General features: G+C 44.6%; 1 protein-coding gene across 1 annotated transcript; it reads right to left on the bottom strand.

Annotated features, from left to right (window-relative positions):
* Positions 1-417: 417 nt before the first annotated feature.
* On the bottom strand, positions 418-19,907 carry LOC116826699 (uncharacterized). The gene is made up of 8 exons (XM_032783623.2): positions 19,788-19,907; positions 13,332-13,685; positions 9,389-9,805; positions 6,504-6,608; positions 6,393-6,417; positions 6,248-6,282; positions 5,358-5,544; positions 418-3,324 (listed from the first exon to the last, which is right to left on the bottom strand). The coding sequence occupies exons 1-7, from the start codon at positions 19,828-19,830 to the stop codon at positions 5,366-5,368; spliced, it is 1,158 nt and encodes a 385-aa protein (XP_032639514.1). The 5' UTR covers positions 19,831-19,907; the 3' UTR covers positions 418-3,324; positions 5,358-5,365.
* Between the last annotated feature and the right edge of the window lie 2,549 nt (positions 19,908-22,456).

The following is a 22,456-nucleotide window of genomic DNA, read 5'->3' on the forward strand; positions in this document are numbered from 1 at the left end:
TCTCCCACCCCTCTATAGACATGGACAGCCCAGGATGCAGAGTAACTGGTGGGGCTATGCTGCTGTGAGGAGTTCTTGTAGGGCCTTACATTTCCTTTTATTTCCATCATAATAATCTTGCACCTACATAAGCCCCGATCCTGTGACCACTTAAGAATATGCTGAACTTCACACTTGTAAATAATCTCTTTCCCTTTAATGAAGCTAACATGTTTAAACTTAAGCATGTGCTTAGGTATAAGCAGGATTGGGGCTATAGACTTTACATAGCCAAAGCCCAGTAAAAAGATGAATTGATTAACTCTCACAAGCCCTCTGTGAAGTGAACGAATATTAATATTGTCCACAGTAACAAACATGTCCCTGGATTCAGTTAACATTTACCTGTCAGCAACTTGAAACACTTTAACATCAATACTTTTAAGATAGTTTATTTGCAATTTTTTCAAATCTTTATCTGTATTACTACATACTACCACTGTTCCATGGCTTTTATAAGCCCTCTTGCAATTCACTGGTATCACATATATGAAGGCTAAAATAAACAAAACAAAAAAACATGGTACAATATGGAAATTAAAATCAGAGGCATAAAAATGCATATCATGTTCTATTCTACTTATTGTACTGTATTATTCCTAACCTATATAGCAAAAATCCTAATGGCAGCTAGCAAAATGAATGCCTATCTTGTAGCTATGATATCATCAGAAAGCTTTATTGCAAGGCTGTGGCATCGAAGCAATACAATCTGTCTTCATTCAGGGTCTGATCCAGTTCCCATTACAGTTAAAGGGAGTCTTTTACCGACTTCAGTGACAGTAGGATATGATCCTTTTAGCGTAAGAAAAATAGCAGTCACCTTTTATAGCAGTGAGGGGCAACCTATGGCATATCAGGGTAATCTGCAGGCGGGCCACAAGACAGTGGTTACATTGACCATCTGCAGGCATGACCACCCACGCCACTTCCCACAGCTCCCATTGGCCAGGAATGGCAAACTGCAGCCACTGGGAGCTGCGGGGCGGCCAGGCCTGCAGACGTTCAATGTAAACACTGTCTTGCGGCCCGCCAACAGATTACCCTGACAGGCCGCGTGCAGCCCACAGGCCACAGGTTGCCGACCACTGTTTTATAGTATTAACTATTTGGATTTGGGCTAAATTCAACCTATGATATTTGACCAATGTACCCTGTCACCAAATGCAAACCATTAACAGTTGTTTAAAAAGCAACCTGGAAGTTAGAAAAACACGTAAAGATTTCCTCCTGTTTTCTTTCTTTTCGATTTTTTTTAATAAAATTGTAGAAGGGAAGACATATTTTATATATGATTTTTTTTAGAAAGCCATGATATTCCTGTTCATATCCTTCAACTTGGTAAAAAACGCAAGACAGGAAGTTGGTGAATAAAGCTAAAAATTACACACACACCTCTGGGTTCCTATCACAGCAAGAGCTACTCAATCTTCCCTCATGTGGTTAGCACAATATCATTAAAACCTCTTGGTGTGTATGGCCTTTATAGCTCAGTGTCCTTTATATAAAGGAAAACAAAGGTAGGTTACAAGGAAATACTAGTTTTCAGAAACATGGTGTAGAATAATCCAGCTCACATTGGTAGTGATGAAATCATTACAAATCCAAAGCCTGTTTCATAGGCTAACATGAGAATTGTAGGTCACAGCCTATTTGATTCCAGAATGCATCACCAAAGCCATCTGGGTGAGCTTGTAGCTATGCAATGCACCACAGTGTCCAAGTTCAGGAACCCAAGTTCCCCATACCTAGGGTAACTAGACAGCTCGATATGAGGGGATTTTTCTTATACAGGCAACTATAGGCCACTCCTCCAAAAAATAAAGTGTCCCAATTTTTCACACTTGTTATCTGGTCACCCTACCCAGACCAGCAAGGGATGGGAACACGACAAAGACACATAGGTGCTGGAACTAGAGGTGCCCGGGGTGCTGCCACACCCCCTGGCTTGAAGGAGTAGTAGTTTCCATTATATACAGGGTTTACAGTTTGGTTCAATGGCTTTCAGCACCCCCACTATACAAATTGTTCCAGCACCCCTGCAAAGACATCCCATCTGAGCATCCAGAATGGAGCCAACAGACCCTTGAAAGAGGATCACTTCACTCAGTGTCAAGCTTTTGAGGTGGGCAGGGGAAAGTAAATGGAGAATATGGACATTCCAGTGGATTTAAGATTTAAATATGCACAGAGATACACCTATCCTCTCATCCTAGCAGAGGTTCCTCTCACCTTTGTGATGACTAAAAAGGCTTATGTGAGGACACTGGCACTGCCATGGTGTCAGTGGCCAGGACATGGGCAGTCATGCTTAGTGGAAGTGGGGCAGGGCTAGAACAAACACACCCAGGAGCTAGCTCAGCCACGGGTACATAATTTGAAGAGACACTGAACTGCTGCTGGGCTTAAGTGCTGGGCTGCTGACTCTTCAAACCAATCAGGCGGTGTAGTCAATCAAGCAGCCAACTACAGGCCAACTGTTTTTGTTAGGTTACTAGGAGAGTGGCCCTGCTGCTGGCCCTGACTCCTGGAACATGGTTTGTGCTGCACCTTTTCTGGAGATACATAAAGGACCCCAGTCTCCCTTCACAACATTATATCCAATGTGCCTGTTTTAAAGAAGAAAAACTTACAGTAGGGACTAATAGTGTCCTTAATTGATTCTTCCTACTCTAGTAATCATACCTGAGTGTCTAAGTATCTGATCCTTTTCTCACTTACACCAATGTAAAGCAGGAGTATCTCCAATGGAGCCAGCAGAATTACACCAGCGTATAACTGGAGGAAAATGAAGATCTTTGTTCCTAAAGCAATCGTTCATTTATAAAGGTTTTCACACACTAAGGATAAAGTTACATTAGATAGGATAAGATATATGAGGGCTATAAAACCCTCTTCCTTCAGGGTATAGCCAACCTGTAGCTGACAGGTGTTGAGAAGAAACTTCCCCTGTGAGCAAATTGTGCCATAATTGTCCATTATGGGGACTCTTGCATCTGCTTCTGACACACCTGGTGAAGGCCACTGCCGGAGACGGGATTCTGAACTAAATGAACCAATGGTCTGAGTGTTACAATTCCTATGTTTCTCTGGTGCAAACTGTCATAGCTTCATAATGGAGCTATGAGAATTTATACCAGTAGAGGACCTGCTCCATAATATTTTGTAAGATAGCTCATTGAATAGTCAAAAATGGGTAGTCAAGGCTACTATGTTGGTTTTTTCCCCCCTAAAATCAGCCAAAAGTTGATAGTCATTTTCAAACCGATGTCCATTCTCCAGCTCCTTTGTAAAGAAAAACAATTTCATGGTCAGTAGAGAACTTTTAGAAATAGTTTTATAGAAAGTCATATATTTCAGCATTCATTATATCTTCTGAATAACAATCTCAAACAAATTTTCCTCCCAGGTGTCAGTTACACTGATACCAAAGCAATTGCATATGACAGGAAACTATGGCCCATTACTCTCAAAATGATTTTTTTTTACTGTGAAAAGGAGTAGTAGTGGGGATTTCGTGGCTGTTTTACAAAGACAAATTAGTGCTCAAGACAAATACAGGCCAGAACAATGGTACCAACACTCAAGAATACAACTTTGAGAATCCTGAGCTTAAATGAACCATAAAAGGCCTTTCTATGTGCATTCAAAGCCATATGTGACAGGAAAGCAATTTACGCATGGCCTCCTTGAACTCCCCCGCATTGCTGGGCAAGAACAGATGCTGTGCTTCCCCATAGGGTAGAGCGGGTCGGGCCATGGCCATACCATCTCTCTGTATCTTCTATTCCACTTTTTGGGCAGCTTGTGTCCCAGGAAGCAGTTCCTGCACTCAGGAGAGCACAGAGATTGCAGTTATGACAAACCAATGCACGGCTCCTTGTGCCTTCTCCCTCATGCATGTTTTGCACTAGCTGAAAGTTCACAGCTGTCCAATGTATGTGATCAATTTAAGTTTGCTTGGGCTGAACAATTCTGATTAGCCTGTTCATTTTGCCACAGATTTAAAATTCCAAATCTACAGCTTAAAAAGGGGAAGATACAGGGGATAACTAAAGTTCCATACTACTGTAGTGAGAAATAGACCCCTGAGCAGATTCATACAACTGGAAGAGTATTTCCCATTATTAGTGCATACAGTAACTCCTCATTTAATGTCGTCCCGGTTAACGTTGTCTCATTGTTACGTTGCTGATCAATTAGAGAACATGCTCATTTAAAGTTGTGCAATGCTCCCTTATAACGTTCTTTGGCATCCACCTGCTTTGTCCACTGCTTGCAGAAAGAGCAGCCTGTTGGAGCTAGCTGGTGGGGGCTTGGAACCAGGGTGGACCAGCAGCTCCCCTATCAGCTCCCCTAAGTTCCCTGGGCGGCAGCCACCCAGCAGGCTATCAATTGCTGGGCAGTTCTGGTATCCCTCCCCTACACTGCTGTGTGCTGCTCCTGCCTTCTGCCTTGGAGCTGCTCCCGGGAGCCTCCTGCTTGCTGTGCAGGGGATAGAGGGAGGTGAAGAGGTGCCCCCCTCCCTCCACTCCTGTACCTCATTTCCACAGAGCAGAGGGACACATGACAGGGCTCAAGATAGAGGGAGCTTGCAGGCAGCAGTTACTGTCTCAACTTAAAATAGCAATGTACTTAGAGTAGTGTCAGCATACTTAAAGGGGCAATGTGTGTGTCTTTCTCTCTTTCTCTCTCTCTCTCTCTCACACACACACACACACACATGGTGTGTGTCTCTGTCTCTCTCTCAGCCATGCTGTCTCCCCTCCTCCTATCCATGCTCCCTTGTAGAGTGTGAGGCTACATTAACAACGTGTTAACCCTTGAGGGCTCAGCCAAGTGCTAGTTCATCATTTAGCAACAAGACATTCCCTGGGAAATATCTTTCCCTCTTCCACCATCTGACTGCACCACCTCAACAAAGCTTCACAAAGATCATTGCTGTGTACAGTATTAAACTGATTAAAACTTATACTGTGTGAGTCTGTCTGTGTCTGTGTGTGTCTGTGTGTATCCTGAGTCTGTGTGTACATATACAGAGAGAGAGAGAGAGAGAGAGAGAGATAGTCTTTTGTCTGGTGAAAAAAAAATCCCTGGAACCTATCCCCCTCCTGTTTACATTAATTCTTCTGGGGAAATTGGATTTGTTTAACATCATTTCAGTTAAAATAGCATTTTTCAGGAACATAACTACAATTTAAGCGAAGAGTTACTGTACTCATATAGCCCCTATTAGTTATACTAGCGTGACTAACCTGGGTGGTTCTATTTGCAATGTCATTTGTCAAAAATAACACTTCCTCTTACAAGTCACTTACAGGAACAGCTACTGTGGCACCACTGCATAGACTGTATGAATTTCATCTCCTGTCCCCTTGCCAGATGCTGCAGTGTTATCCACTGTACAATAGGCTGCATTTGGGTCCTCATCTGGGCTCGTTGCAAGTGAATACAACACTTCATTTCTTTGAAAGTCTTTGCTGCTGCTCACTGCGTACGGGGAACCTGGAAAACAATGACTCTGCATCAAAGAGTTTATGAATCTCACAGAATTAAAATAAAACATCAACTAAAATAAATCAACTAAATAAAATAGTTTTATATCCCTTTGAAAAGGACATTAAGTAAATTCTCCTCTCCTACCTCCAAATAATGGAATTTGACTCCATTCTATTCAGCCCAGAATTAAGACCTGTGTTGGTTACTGTCTATAGTACCCCACCTCTAGTAGCTAGGAAAATGATTCAAAATCACTTATCTGCTAGGTTCTTCTATGGCCCCAGCACTGTTCTGTCAGAACACACAAACACTGAGAACACATGACTCCATCTTAGCATCCCAGAGAGAGCAAGAAGCAATGTTCTATTTGTTTTACTGAGGAGAAACTCAGGCAGAGACAGAGTCTGTAACTTGCCCAAGGTCATAGGGACAGGATCTATGTGAGAGAGACAAGAATTTAACTCAGATCACCCATATCCTGTTCCAGTGCCTTAATTGCAAGACCATCCTCCCTAAAGAACAACCTTCTCCTGAACCAAAACTAATTTGATTAACAAAAAGTTACTGGTCAAAAAAGCATTGGCAATATCTGAAGTTTAAAAACTTAATACCGTGCACAGACATTCTAAGAAATCCATAGTACACAATTCTCAAAATGTGCTAAGTAGACAATCATTTCAAAAAGGTTTATCAAAAATTTAATGCTCACATTCATCTCCAGAAATTTCAAGAGCAGCCTGAGCTCTAAAATAAAAAGATAAGGGAAGAATCTATTTAGTCATTTCTATCAATTGGAAAAAAGACTTTAAAAATGATACTAATATTTCATTGGTTATGTCCATTCAAGGCCATACCTGGGAAGTTGTGCAGATAGCTTTCCTATAATAGATAAATAAAACACACTGTAAAATTTCAACAGTTAAAATATTCCTGCAGATCTTACTTACTAATTTCACTTTTCCTACCTTTTGATTTGATTTTCTTTTTATAGATCAACCATGCTATCCCATTGATGATAATAATCCCTATGATCAATCCTGTGGCGGCATACAATGGCACGGAAGCAGAGGCTAAAGAGAGGACCAGGGTCAGTTAATCTTGAAAATGTAACCCGATGCTGGGAAAAACACTTTACTATCACATCTGTTATATGGATAGTGCTTTTCAAGTGATCAAATAATGTTTAACAACTATGTGAATAATACACATTCAGCAAGCCATTAACATGGATTATTCCAGGATACAGTATGCTAGTATTGGTAATAAAAGCAGCAGATAACTTGATTTCTGTAAGCTAATTTTTCTTATGAGACAATATTCCAATATTCTACTGTAAAGATGCAACACAATACATGTTACAGTAGCAGTATTGCAGCGTCTTGTGAGATAACTGGAGAATACTGTAGTATTATAATGGGTTGATGCAGCACAACTGTAAAGCATAAATATTGAGGTTCACATTTTTAAAGGGGCTTTAAACTGTCCTCCATTTTTGGGTCCACGGTCATTTGCAGGTACAAATGTTGGACTGCACTGTGTTTTGCCAAGAGCCCTGAAAAAGCCAGTCTGCCTCCAGGTCTTCCCCTAACCCTGCACTAAGGCTACACCTGTTGCAGGGTATTTCTTGCAGTTCACTGTCTAGTATAGCTCGCCAATGTGTTGGGGAGGCAGAGTCAAGGATCTGTGCATTCTCTGCCCATTTTTATTCACCTGCTTATGGAGAGGAGACCAGGGGGGGAGGGGGAGGAGAGTGTAGAATCTCTACAGAGCCTTCTGTCATCCCCACACTGCAATCCATGGTTTGCCTTACATCCCTTTACTGCTCTGCAAACCTGACCTTGATTTTACCCTACAGCAATTAGGGGTGACATCCTGTCTCCATTGAAGCCAATGGGATATTTGCCATTAACTTAATGGGGCTAGAATTTCATGATCTCTGGCTATGTGTTATGCTGGCACAAGCCAGTGACAAGACCTTGAAACAGCGTCATTTGTTCCTACAGTTAATCAGATTAATCCCTCAAACCAAGTCATTTAAAAAAAATGAATTCTAGACTGTAAATTCCTTTGGACAAATGGGGAACTGAGGTCAGAGATATTACGGACTAAAAATCCACCAATTTTCCATCTCCCATTTGAGATGCCTAGGACCTGCTATTGCATAGAACTTAGCATTTAATAGCACTTCATATGTTCACTCTCACTGACTGAAGTTGCAGCTGCTAGTGCTCAGCATTTCTGCAAATCAGACCCCAGGGTCTCAAGCCAGCAACCTTAGTAATGGCATCTCCCAACTTTGGAGTGCTTGACTCTGCAACCTTAATGCTCTTTTAATGTGTGCGGGTGGGGGGGAGCGTGTAATTTACTGTTTTCCTAAGAAAGCAAACTGAAAAAACAGAAATTCTATTATGTGACATCATATTGATACCCACTGGGTCATTGGCAGGGCTGGGACATTTAGATGCATCACAAAGACTTATGCCACGTAAGCTAACATTGGCACTGATAGCAGTAGTAGTAGGTTGTCATTTGGATCAGCACTAGAGGGGGACAGGACACCTTCCCTGTGAGTTTCACAGATATTTGCTGACAGCAGAGGAATGGTGAGGCTCAGGAATCGTGACTTCCATGCCAGGCTCTGGAGGGGGTGGCTCTAGCAGGCATGGACTCTTCTGCCCAATCCCCTCCCAGAACGACCCCTTTTGCTTCATCCTCTCAAACCCGTCCTTGTCCCAGTCCTGTCGCTTCTCCCTCCCAGTCCTATTCTCCTGCCCTACCCTAACTGCAGTCACCAGTCCTCTTCCCAGTGCTTGCCTCCAGTGTCCCCCTCCCACACTAATCTTCTCCAGCCCCACTGCTTCCCAGTCCCATTCTCCCTCCCTTGGCTCCTTGTCTAATCGCAGCATTTTCCCCACCCCATCCCAGCTACTTAGCCCACTATTTTTTGCCCAGCCTTTCCCACTTCTTTCCCCCTACCCCACACATCCTGGCTCACCAGATCTCCAACCCTCCCTTTCCTCCTACCCCCCCACCTCCTGCCCTGCCAATTCCAATCTCTTTCCAGCTCCTCCTCTGATCTCAGTGTCCTCTGCCACCTACTGGCTTCTAGTGTCCTCCCCCTCCCCCCACACACACTTCTGTCTCCAGCTCTCATTCTCAGTCTCCCCCACCCCACCTCCCAGTCCCAGTTTCCTTCTTCTGCCGCCCCTATCCACTAGCCTCCTGCATTCAGTCTCCCACACCAAACTTCTTGTCACTCTCTGCTCTCTCCACCCTCCCACCACTGGCTGGCTGGCTTCTATCATCTCTTCATTCCTTCTCCTCCACAAAGCCTGGGCCCAGCAGGGATGTCACTGAGAGCACAGTAGTTCAGTCTCAGTTCAGTTGCTTGGAACTGGATGCAACATGGCTCACAGCAGCCCAGACCTGCAATTGCAGGGAAAGTCCCACTCAGCACTGGGCTGGAGCATTGGGGAATTTAGTGGGTGAAATCTAGGAAGTCTTTACGGAGCATCTGTGCACTGTGATTTTTATAGCTTATAACTTGGCCAAATTTGGGCAGACTTTCATGGGAACGGTAAAAGGCTCACCGCTAACATGAAGGCTGCTCTCCTGCCACATGGCAAGTCCCTATTCCAAAGCATGGGGCACTAGATCTGTTCAAAGAAATGTCACCAGAATTTTTAACATGGGCAATACAGCATATTTTTCCATGGATTGTTCTCAAAAATGGCTGAACCATTTTCACTGAAATTTTCCCAGCATGGAAAATTTTATCCCAAATAGCAAAAGTTTGGCAAAATTATAAGCAACTCTGGTACCAACCCCAACTACAAAACTTCTAACTTACATGGAATGGCTTGATTCCTCACTTCTATAGAAAGGTTATTTGCAATCTTCCACACATGTTTATTTCTTGACCAGGAATTTACAACACATAAATAAGTTCCACTGTCAGAGTCAGTAACATTCAAGATGGTCATATTATGGACTACATGTTTCTTGTCTGAATCTAAGCTTGTATAGTTCACTAGTCGTCCTTTGATCATCTCATCAATACAGCAATGTGTATTATACGAGAAATTAGATATCTCTCTCTCAGCAGAAAACAGGCATTTGCTTGTTTCTGTATATTTGATCCAATATATAACAAATGTTTGATCTGGTTGCTTCATTTGAAATTCACAAGAGAGAGTGATGTTACTTTCTTCTTCTACTAAATGATTATTGTGTGATTTTGACGGAATGGTCTCAAATATCTCCTTATCTGCAATACAGAATGAAACAAACACAAAAGATATGACAAATGTGCACTGTAACATGTTATAACATGCTTTGCCTTTGAAAGGACTCTTAGAAGTTTGAAAATTTTCCAACAAGAACATCCTCTCCGACACAGAATTCAGTGCAAAAACATTGTTTCATTTCTATTGGGGTGGGGAGGAGGTGTTTGATTTTAATGAACAATTTACAAGGCATTTTTACATTAACAGGTGCAAATATCTATTGTACTATGGCTACAAGTCAGCTATTTTAAATAGCCATTTGGGGCCCAATTCTGTGAAATCTGAGTACCTTCTGCGAAGTTGCCAGCACCTGCACATTCCACTGAAGTTGAAGGTGCTCAGCTCTGCACAGAAGGTTCTCAGCACTGCATGTTCAGTCATTTGGTGGTCATCAAAATAATAATTCTGGGCTGAACCAGCTGCCTACTGGAACTATAGAAGTGGGGCATGCTCTTAGAGGCACTAACTATGCTACTCCTCCTACAGATATATGTCCAATTTCACTGAGAAAACCTCTGGGACTTAGGAACACATGAAGGAATTCTTCCACTCCACTCTGCACTGATAAGGCCTCAACTGAAGTACAGTAACTCCTCACTTAAAGTTGTCCCAGTTAATGTTGTTTCGTTGTTACATTGCTGATCAATTAGGGAACATGCTCATTTAAAGTTCTGTAAGCCTCCCTTCTAACGTCGTTTGGCAGCCACCTGCTTTGTCTACTGCTTGCAGGAAGAGCAGCCCTTTGCAGCTAGCTGGTGGGGGCTTGGAACCAGGGTGGACCGGCAGCCCCCTATCAGCTCCCCACTTCCCTAAGTTCCCTGTGAAGCAGCTGCCTGCAGTTCAGCTGTGTCCCTCACCCCACTGCCATGTGCTGCTCCTGCCCTCTGCCTTGGAGCTGCTCCCCTTGGAGCACTCCTGCTTGCTGTGCTGGGGGGGAGGGAAGGAAGAGGGGGGCTAATGTCAGGGTGTCCTCTCCCCCCTTTTCCTGCAGCCCGCTTACCCCATCTTCCATAACGCAGGGGGAACAGATCAGGACTCAGGATGGAGGGAGCTTGCAGCAGCTGTGTCTCAGCAAGCTGATCTAATTAACAAGGCAGTGTACTTAAGGGAAATGCGCATATCTCCCTCCATTCCTGCTGCCCTGTGTAGAGAGAGAGTTAACTCTTGAGGGCTCAGACAATTGCTAGTTCATCATTTAGCAGTAAGGGAAATATCCCACCCTCTGACTCTTCCAACTCAACCAAACCTCACAATCATCATCACTGTGTACCAGTATTAAATGGTTTGTTTAAAACTTATAGTGTGTGTGTGTGTGTGTGTGTGTGTGTGTGTAAATAATTTCCCTGGAAACTAAGCCCTTCATTTACGTTAATTCTTATGGGGAAATTGGAGTTGCTTAACATTGTTTCATTTAAAGTCACATTTTTCAGGAACACAACTACAACGTTAAGTGAGGAGTTACTGTATTGCATCCAGTTCTGGGTGCCACATTTCAGGAAAGATGTGGACAAATTGGAGAAAGTTCAGAGAAGAGCAATAAATGATTAAAGGTCTAGAAAACATGAGCTATGAGAGAAGATTGAAAAAACTGGGTTTATTTAGTCTGAAGAAGAGAAGACTAAGAGGGGGCATGAGAATAGTTTTCAAGTACATAAAAGGTTGTTACAAAGAGGAGGCTGAAAAGTTGTTCTCTTTAACCTCTGAAGATAAGACAAGAAGCAATGGGCTTAAATTACAGCAAGGGTGGTTTAGATTGGACATTAGGAAAAACTTCCTAGCTGTCCAGGTAGTTAAGCACTGGAACAAATTGCCAAGGGAGGCTATGGTATCTACATCATTGGAGGTTTCTAAGAACAGGTTAGACAAACACCTGTCAGGAATGGTCTAGTTATTACTTAGTCCTGCCTTGCGTACAGGGGACTGAACTAGATGATTTATTGAGGGCCCTTCAATCCTACACATCTATAATTCTATAACATCTGGGAAACCACATTCTCACACTGCAATAAACAGATGTTGTCATTTCTGCTGCCTGGTTCAGGGTCTGCCTTGGCCAAAGTGCTGATAGTATCAGCTACGAGATACATTATTAGACAAATGGCTGAAAAAATGTGAAATTTTGAAACAGCTATTAAAGATCAAATATTTTCTGGATAAAGTAGTTGAACTGCAGTGTATACTAAACAGGACATTCAGAGGGTAGTCGTTTTTAATATGTGCACAAACACATTTAAAAACAACAATGGCCCCTAGAGTGAGATTCTGCAGCATTTCTAGGGTCAAATTTTCAATTAACCTCAAACCAGGCTCCATATTGCAGACACAACATTTAGCATATACCTGTTATGGGTGCTCGACAAATATTTGCACACACAGATTTGGTACTTAGGTGCCTTGTCTGCACAAATAGTTGTTTGTGTGTGCAAAATTGGCACAAAACCAATGTTATGAGTACAATCGATTGAAAGCTTAAAACACTAGAGGTAAGATTCTGTGCTGTGCCTCTAGATGCACAGAACAAAACTCACAACCCAGGTGGAGAGGGGCTAAGGTAGCTTTAAGCAGCCCTCAGTACAATTTAGGCAGCCCTGAGGATCAACTGCCCTGAATTTAAGTAGTGCTGCATTCTGCAGCCTGGACCCAAGCCATACCTGCTATGTCAGGAGTTGCAAGAGTGTTGTTGAAAGGACAGTCTGCTGCTGTCTTCCTTAGTTCCTGTGCCAAAGGGAAATTCTACCCAGACCAGATGCTGATTTTAGAAACCCTTTAGCCCATTTACCCAGCCAGAGCACGGTTGAGAATCTCACTCTATGGGAAGAAATTCAAAGAGCAAGGCACAATACTGGGCATTAGTGTTTTACAATCTGTGAGCTAGATCCTCAGCTTGCATGAATCAGTGTAGCTCCAGGGCCCACCCTTGTAGAAGGATCCCTTCAGGTACCAACTTTAAAGTAGAAAGGTGGCAGATAAACTGTACCAACATCACTACAAACAAGTGTTTCTAGGGGGAAGTGAAGAGCAATTTATTCAGCTAAAATCAGTGGGGATGTACCCAAAAAAGGGCTGAGCGAAAACTGAATAAAGACATCATGAGTAGGCCTTTGAGTTAGAATGCATCTTAATAACAGTAAACTTAGTATGGCAAAAAGTGCAGATTTTCAATGACATTCCCACATCCCATATTTTTTTTAATTTCTTTTCTTTTTTAAGAACTTCCACTTTTGTTGACCACTTTACTCAGCCTAGTTCAGATGCTAATTCATTCAAAGCCAAATTCAGTCACCCTCACTCATATAACACCTCCTCCGTAAGTGTTCCTTTTTTAAGTCAAAGGAACACTGGTGGAGAATAGTATTATTCACTGTAAGTAAAAGGGGCAGAATCTGGTCCTCAGCTCTGAATTTTCTAAATAAGCTCCTCTTAAACTCACTAACTCCCTTTCTGGCCTCTCAGCTCTAGAATTTATTAATAAAAATAAACCCTTTCCCCCAGAAGAAAAGTACTCACCAGCAGTCATGTTTATTATCGCCACAATAAAAAAGTTATAATGTCTGCAGTGAGTCACATTGGTAAAAAGTGGGCAAGTCTGTGATGTTCCAGTATTTGTAAATTGCTCACATGCAAATACCCCACCACCTCTGGAATCAGAATTTGATAATCGGTTTGTACACTTTGTTTTATCAGAGCATTTGTTTGGTCCATTGATTACTTTGGGCAGTTGATTACTGCAGCAGCTGATTACTTGCCATTCTTGCAGAAATTCTTTAGTTTCATACCAAATTGTTTCCTTCTCATTAGCCACTGTTCCATTGCACGTAAGTGTGAAATTTCCATTTTCATAGTGACGAAAGAAAGTCTCACCTGTTAAAAATACATAAATGGTTACTGATGCAAAATGATTCAGAAATCATCTTACAAATAATACTGTAAAGAAAGTGCTGCAGGTTATAAGCATCATTAAGGGCCCAATCCTGCGAGTTTGTGTGCTTCTGGGATGCTGCTCTGTTCCTCCTGGATCATGTTGAACATCCTCCCCTTGCCATCAGCAGAAGCTCGGGGCTCTGAGCACTTCCTATGACACCCACAACATGTTGTAGGATCTAGCACTAAGAGCACAAATCTGAAATTTTATACTTGGATCTTGTGGAATGAGCAGAATATTGCACAGATCATAATGAACGCTGATCAGATTACATAGCTTAAGCCTTGACATTGGCCTTGTTTTAAAGGGTGGTTTTATGGCCCTTTCTGACCATAAGAATGACACCAAAGAGAGTTCAAAAGAAGAAAAGAGGGTACAAATATGTATTTGTGTACTAACAATTGCCATATTTATTAATTCCCTTGGCCAATAACCAATCACAAGCAGCCATGGCACAAAACTGCAGTTTTAACTTAGAAAATCTGGCCCTTGCTAATTAACTTTTAGCAAACTACATAAAGATTAAGTCCATGATCCTGAGAACGTCTGTCCATATGAACAGTTCCAAAATTCAATGGGACTATTCACATGCATAAAGTTACTCACATGACATTACTGATTACAGAATTGAGGCCTCCATGTGAATTACAAAGGCTTTATGAGGCATGTGTCTAAGAGACACTGTCATCACAATTATGCCTCCAATCCTCTTTCCTACATTTTTTTAGAGTTCTTATAAAATATAGCCATTTTGGTGAAATGCAACAAAAACCTGTATCTGAGCTACTCCAGCTGGTCTGCTGCAAAAAATTAAGCATACTTACAGCTATGTTACTATAAGCATAGATTATCCTTAAGCAAATAGACAAAACATTTTAGCTTTTGTATTTTCACAGCTTTTTTAATACAATACTGAATAAATTGGCATTCAGAACCAGAGCTAGTTGAAAGCAGGCAGCTCTATGTTTTTTGCTGCCCCAAGCACGGCAGTTAGATGGCCTTAGGTGGCATGACTGCAGGCAGTCTGCTGGTCACATGGATTCGGCAGCGTATCTGTGGATGATCTGCTAGTCCCACGCCTTTGGCGTACCCACTGCCAAATTGCTGCCGAAGCCGCGGGACTGGGGGACCTCCTGGAGGCATGCCACCGAAGACTGCCTGTCTGCCGCCCTCACAGCAACTGGCATGATGCCCCCCGTCGCATGCCACCACAGGCACACATTTCCTGCACTGGTGCCTGGAGCAGCCCCTGGCTGAAAGATTGAAAAAAAGTGGAATATATTTCCCTATCAAAATTTCATGTTTTGATTAGAACATTGTGAAAATATTCATAACATTTTATTTCCATTTTTTTATCCATTGAAATTCAAATTTTTGATGTAAAATTTTAATCAGACTTTGAATTTTGTCAAATTTTGACCAACGAAGTTGAGAAGGCACTTGCCTCGGGCACAGAAAGCTGAGGGGCGCAGAAAAAGCCTTCTCTGCCGGAAGGAAAGCTGCGGCTCTCCCAGCTGCTGCTGCCTCTATGGCAATAAGAGACACTGGTTGGCAGAGGGTTGCGGGTGAGCAGCCAGCTGCAGCACATCAGGAGGGGGAGGGGGAGGGGGAGGGGGAGAGGGAGGCACACACGTGCTTCGCAACCCTCCTCTCCCCTGGCACTCACCTGGAGGCAGGGGTGAAAGTAACTTACAGGACTTACCGATACTGCCAGAGTCCTGAGGGGGGCGTGGCCTCATCGGGAAGAGGCGTGGCCTCTCAAGATTTAAAGGCCCCGGCGAACCAGCTGTGGCTGGGAGACCCAGAGCCTTTAAATCAACCAGGGACTCCCAGCTGCAGAGGTGGCTGGGAGTCCTCAGGGGCAAATTAAAGGGTCCAGGGCTCTGGCCACCAGGGGGAACCTCAAGCTTTGCGGCGCTGGGTCAGGGATTTAAAGGGCCCCGAGCTCCTGCCCCTGAGGGAAGCCCGGAGCCCTTTATATCCTGGCCCCAGCCCGGCCGCCAGAGCCATGGCCAGGATTCAAAGTGCTCTGGGCTGCCCTCAGCGGCAGGAGCTCTGAGCCCTTTAATTCTCAGCCGCGGCCAGGATTTAAAGGGCTCTGGGCTGCCCGCAGCAGCGGGGAGCCATGAGCCCTATAAATCCCGGCCCCAGCCCACCCGTGGGCAGCTCAGAGCCCTTTCAATCCCCACCGTGGAAGTCAATGCGGTCCAGCACAGCGTACTGGCTCTTGCCAGTACGCCGGACCAGAATGGCTTACTTTCACCTCTGACTGTATGTATGTGTATGTGTATGAATATATCACAAACAGTGCAGCAGCAGCCTGCCACCAACCAGCAGTGACCCCAGCAACCGGCCCCTGTAGGCTGCTGCCTGCAGAAAGCCAGCAGGTGCTGCTGGGCCGGGTCTGCCAAGGAGTAAGTAACCAAGGCAAAAACCACAGCCAGCAAGCCAGGGAGGGAGCCGGGGGTTGGGGGTGGGGAGGGGAAGTCAGGGGTGAATGAAGGACAACTGGAATAGCCTTCATAAAATATACAAGATATTTAGAGAAAGTTTTGTCAATTTCGGCCTCTGCACTCTGCAGGCAGGACAAAACAAAAAGAGATCTGAGATTGCACTCGTCCTAAGGACATTTCAGGTGTTTAAATCAATATATAAAGAGGGTGGATTGGAATGAAAACTACTATTTCTTTCAAAGGAGGCACAATAATTTCCCCGAATATTCAGTTTTCCCCTCCAATCCCTTTGTGGTTTTATCTATGGTGGCTATTTGCTTTCCCTGTGAATCTTTAGTTGCTTTAGCAAAATTGCTTTGCCCAAAATAAATCCTAATCATCATGACACATCTTTCCACCATGTTTTCCATGTTTTTTCTGTTGTTTTTTTTAAAACAGCAATATTTCAAAGAGGATCTGCAAGCAGTTTGGACATCACAACCATGATCCTCTGCTGGGGAGGGAATGAGATAGATCTGAACTTGGAAACGGTTCCTGATTTTGATTGTGTTTAGGAGATCTCCTCATCCTGGGCGCAGAAAAGAACTGCCCCTGCCATAGTCACACACACCCAACAACAACTGGGAGTGAAATTAACAAGGATGCCAGAAATGGCTCTTAACTCTGGGCACTGAACTGCACAGGGAACAGCTGAGTTTAAACTGTTCTTTTGCAGGCAGCAGCAGCAGAAATCTCAGCCAGTCTCCCTACTACAAGCTAGAGCCCAGAGGAGAACCCCTGTGAGGGGAGGGGCGGGAATGCAGAGCCTTGTCTGCAGCCTGGCTGGAGGAGGTGGAGGGAGGAGACGAGAAACCAGTGTGACAGTGAGTTTTCCGCTTCCACCTGCTTTTATTAGCTCTGGATTTAAGCTGTGCAGCCAAATGCTTGTATTTGTTGTGTATATTAGTATTGGACAGAACCCCTCAACCCCAGGGGCAGAAAAGGACTGCCCCTGCCATGGTCAAACACATCCTCCCCTCAACCCCCTCCCGCCAGCTACTGTGAGTGAAATTAACAAGAATGCCAGAAACCTAGCCCTGGGGGCTGAACCATCAGGGAACTATTCTTATGCAGGGAGAAGGCTTCTCTCTCCCTCCCTCAGTCAATCTCCTTTTCTTATGGGTCCTCCGTACCGGCCCGTACCCGCTTACTTTCACCTCTGCCTGGGGAAGATGCCAAGGGGGCTTCCAGTGGGAGATAAGATCATTGGCAGTGGGCCTCACTCACCTGAGCAGCTGCTGGGGCTTCTGGTGAGTGTTTGACCCCTCCTCCCCAGCCCCTATTCCTGCAAACTGGGCAAGGGGCAGCCCCATCCCCCAACCCCCGTGAGGTTATGGCAAGGGGCAGCAGGAGAGGAAGGAAGCCACATATGATGGCAGTCCCCTCCCCCATAGCATCCACGACCCCCTCTCTGGCCCCCAAACTCTGTCCCTGAGCCTGCACCCAGTCCTCCAAACTCCCTCCCAGAGCCTGCACCCCTCCACCCATCCTGCACCCCACCCTGTGCGCGCAGAGCCGGTGCAAGGGTATTGCACCCTAGGCGAAACTTTCACCTTGCGCCCCCCTAACCCCATCCCACTCTACCTCTCCCCCTGGAGCATCGCTTATTATAAACTTTCGAAAATGAGTACTGCATAATGTGGCATTGTTCATTAGAATTAATTCATGTTTGGCTTGAAAATTTATTAATTTCACTTAGTCTACATATTTAATGAAAATAAATAAATAACCTGACAGGGTGTGGGGCTGGCTGGCTTCGGGCAGAGGGTTGTGGCAAGGGCTGGCTGGAGACAGAGGGTGTGGGGCTGGCTGTGGGCAAGGCAGGGGATGCAGCAGGGTCTGGCTGGAGACAGGGGGTGTGGGGCTAGCTGGCTTCAGGCAGGGGTGTGTGGCAGGGGCTGGCTTCCAGCAGCGGGGTGCAACAGGGCTTGGCTAGAGACAGGGGGTGTGGAGCTGGCTAGAGGCAGGGCAGAGGTGTGTGGCAGGGACTGGCTGGAGACAGGAGTGTGGGACTAACTGGAGGCAGGGCAGTGGGGTGCAGCAGGGGTTGGCTGGAGACTGGGGTGTGGGGCTAGCTGGCTTCAGGCATGGGGGTGCGGCAGGGGCTGGCTGGAAATGGGGTGTGGGGTTAGCTGGTTTGGAGCAGGGGTGTGTGGCAAGGGTTGGCTGGAGACAGGGGGTGTGATGCTGGCCGGAGGCAGGGATGCAGCAAGCCAGCGGGGAACAGCGGGATGCAGCAAGCCAGCGGGGAACTAGGTGGTGAAGAGGGGTGTGATGGTGGGGCCGAGCGGGGATAGGGTGGGTCCTATTTTACTGCTGTGATCTGGTCACCCTATGCATGCCATTTCTTCCCCCCTCCCTCCCAACCTTCCTTTTCAGCCCACATCTGTCTGGGGTGGGGCAGCGCTGGTGAACAAGGGTTTGTTTCCACGAGGCGGGAGGCACTCGGGGTGGGGGGTATTGTTTCCATGGGGCCGAATGCACTTTTGAAACAAACAGTCTCCTAACCCTCCCCCTCTGTATTTCACACAAATGCACTTTCCTGACATCTCTAATGACCCTTCCGACTCCCCAGTCCATTTATTGGTTGAGAAAATAACCTTTTACAACATTGTTAAAGTCAGTAAATATAGCCTGCAATCAGGAATACTTTTTGTTGAATTACTAATAATATTAGAAATAGTTAATACAAGAGACCATCAGACACTAATTTAACCATAAATTCCTTTATTAAGTCCAAAGGCCAAATAGTATTTTAACATGCTTCTAAACATGCCTGTCAGCCTTAAAATAAGCAGAGACTATGCCCAACATAGTAACAAAGTATTCATAAGAATGCGATCACTTACAAATAGGCCAGACTAGGGAAAACCATCTAGTCCTGGTGTACTTAAGCATGATCAGGTGGTAGGGTGTGACAGAGAACCCTTGAATTCCTAACTCTTTTTATACGCTTCAAAAAACAAATGAGGCCAGAGCCAGTTATCACATTAGCTAATGGCTAATTTGAGACAGTACACCCTAATTTTCAGTTTTAATCCAGATAAGATTTACAACTTGCTTTCACTCAAGATATTTGCTCCTTATCTCTTCTCCTCCTCCTTACTGTCCAACAGCTTTTTCATTGCACTTGGGTTCACACAGGCTTTACTTTTAAGATCAAACTGGTATGTGGGGTGGAAAGGTCCAGGCTGGCTCCTTTGCCTTATTTAAAACCATCTGCAGTCAACCCTGTCAGTCAGAGGCATTCTTTTTAGAAATTTCCTTATCTCATTAATTTTTTGAACCAGCCATCCTACTCAGTGTCTTCTGGCCTTTTTATTTTCAAGACTTTCCTTCTATTTGCTAGTCAGGGCCTTTCTTTATAACACAATCTATTCTTAATCAAACTTAAACCAACTATAATTCTTTAATTTTATATTTATGCTACACGTCAGTATGTGTTAAGATTAAACATCCCAGAAAATCAACTTTACACAAAATACTCTTAAGAATTAAGAAAGTGAGATAGGCATAGAAATGAGCAGTTTTTCTTAATAGGAAACATACCCATAATTCGTCCTAGAAAAGCCAGGATCACCAAAAAATACATTCTTCTGGGAGAAAAGGTTGCAAAGGTTTCCTCTTCTTGGTGTTGTCTCTAATTCTAAGGAAATTCTTGCGAAGAGAAAGGAAAGAGGAAGTTTAGTGAGCTCAACAAAAAGTAACAGGAAACAGATAATGAGAATTACAACTCTGCCCAACTGCAAGATATGCTGTTTATTTTAGAGTTGGAGACACTTCCAGCACAAGCAAGCCTACTGTCATTCAGTGATGACAGAGCTAATTTATATCTTGGGAAATAAAGTCCAAAGGCTAGAGGCTCTTAGGCTGTAGAAGAAAGTCTTCCCTAGAAAAGAAAGTCTGAGGTGCCCACAGTAATTTGCTGGCTATCCTCTGCCCATATCAGTTGTGTGATTCCTGAGGTGTACCAGGATAGTGTAGGCCTCACTCAGTGGACAAATGTCAGGTGAAATGGTAGCTATTTTAGCCTTCCACTTACCAGGGATTCCTTTGGGCCTGAGCCATCATCTGAAAAGCAGCTCCTAAGGTATCTCAGTCAAAGATGCAGCAGTCACTGAGTCACTAGCTGGTCCTTTTTCCATGCCCCAAGGAAGAAATCCAGACAGAAAACATCATTTGGGGAACAGAGACCACATGAGGGCAGAAAGACTCCTTCATAAGCCTCCACTACCTCCACAAGGGTAGTGAGTTTGAAAATCAGAAGAGAAGGTAAGTAGGGCCTATGAACAGGCGGTGTATGCCACTCCAGCTTGTTTTGCACAGACTGCTGCATTGGACCTTTCACATTTAAGGGGCAAGGTGATACCACCAGTTTGTGGGAAGTAACGTGACTTTATTCCCTTCCAATAAATGGAATGAATTCTTCTAATCAAAAATCTGTTTGTCTTGTCTTCAGAAATGCGAGCTCTTCAGGAGAGGTTAGAAAAACCACAGTGTCTGACCAAGTTGTGCTGAGGGTAGGAGGACATTGCAGGTAGTTCTCTAATCCATGGTCAGTGAGTATGGCAGCTTGTCTGGGCAGTAGGGGTGGCTGGGAAGTCTTGTCAAGGTCCCATGAAGTTCCATTGGGGGTTGTCTTAAACATGGGGTTTTTGGAGCTTGAAACCTCAAGAAGCAGCCACAAAGCAGCAGGCTGACACTGAAAAAGGGAAGCTGGTTGAAAAGAAGATTGGAACTTCCTGGAAAGCAGCTACCTGAAAAAGCAGCAGCAGCAGAATTCCAAGGTTGCCTTGGCAAGAAGGAGCTACCTTGCCAGCAGCAACAGAAGAGCAGTGACCTCCATTGCATCCACAGCAGAAGAGCAACAGCGCAGCTGTGGCAGCCACACTCTGGGGATCAGACAGGACAGAAGGACCAATAGAGGAATTGGAGGAAAATTTAAATGAGTGTAAGTCTAATTTTTTTTTCTATCTATTATTTAAGAGTGTATGGCTTTGTCTGTGAATAAAGCTGCCTGCTTCTTGAATGAGATCTCCACTACCCCTCCTGTGACTGGCTGATCACCACTCACAGGATGTTAAATGTCAGGTGTTAAGTATTAATGTTGATGTTAAGTGCATGTTTTAATCTGTATATGCAGTAATGGTATCTCATATGTGTATATACCTCATTGTATGAAGTATGAGGCTAAATTATATCATTAAGACTAAAAGCCTTTATGGATACAGGACCTCTATATGCTTGTTACATTGAAACCAGGGCATTGGGGCTGTGCTCCGGCTCCGCTCCAGCTCCAGGCAAAAATCTGCAGCTTCACTGCTCTGGAGCTGCTTCGCGCTCCAGCTCCGCGCTCCACTCCAAAGCCCTGATTGAAACCGCTGTATTTCTCATATGTGTTAAGATATCCTATGTAATCTGTGTCTTTTATTTTATTGCACTGCTCTAATTCTTTAATGTAATTCCATTGCATTTTACTATGCTCTATGTATCCTTTCTTGCTTCATTTACTACATTGTAACTACTTATTTCTTTTAAATAAATAATTCTTTTGTTTTCAAAGAGTTATTGCTTGTGTGTCCATCCTTGAGCAGAAGGCTGTATCCCTGTCCTTTCAGAGTCAGCAAGACTAGCTTGCTCTGAGGAGCCCTCTGCAGGTCAGAGACAAGCCCCCTGGTAACACTCTAGAAATTCCTTTAGGGCGAGCCACAATCTTGTTTACCTCTTTTCTTAAAATTAGACAAACTTGTAGGTAAATTAATTAGTGTCCAAAGTTTTGTGTAACAAAGCCTCCCCATGCTGCCGGAAGTCCTGTAGTGCTATGAAAACCTCCCTGTACTGCCAGAAGACATTGTAGCGGAAGCTTCCCCTGACCTCCACATGCCATCATAGTGGTAGGAAAACCCAGGGCAGGTGCAAGGATGTTTCGCGCCATAGGCGAAACTTCCACCTTGCACCCCCCCAGCCCTGTGGCAGCCCTCTGCCCTAAGGCACCCCCCCAGGGCAGCTCCCCACCCCCCATCTGCTCTGAGGCACCCCCCTCCATGGAAGCTCCCAACCCATCCAGCCCTGGAAGCGCCCCCCCATGGCAGCTCCCACCCTCCGCCCTGAGGCGCCCCACTCCGCAGCAGCTCCACCCACCCCAGCTCACCTCTGCTTTGCCTCTTCCCCAAGCACACCGTTACCACTCCACTTCTCCCGCCTCCCAGGCTTGCAGC

The sequence above is a fragment of the Chelonoidis abingdonii genome, chromosome 9, assembly GCF_003597395.2.
Source record: "Chelonoidis abingdonii isolate Lonesome George chromosome 9, CheloAbing_2.0, whole genome shotgun sequence".
NCBI lineage: Eukaryota > Metazoa > Chordata > Testudines > Testudinidae > Chelonoidis > Chelonoidis abingdonii.

Coding starts and splice junctions, on each gene's coding strand:
- LOC116826699 (XM_032783623.2), bottom strand. CDS start 19,830: ATGTATTTTTTGGTGATCCTGGCTTTTCTAGGACGAATTATGG. Junction 13,686..19,787: donor TTTTCTAGGACGAATTATGG/GTATGTTTCCTA, acceptor TATTTTTAACAG/GTGAGACTTTCTTTCGTCAC. Junction 6,418..6,503: donor AAAGAAAATCAAATCAAAAG/GTAGGAAAAGTG, acceptor TATCTATTATAG/GAAAGCTATCTGCACAACTT.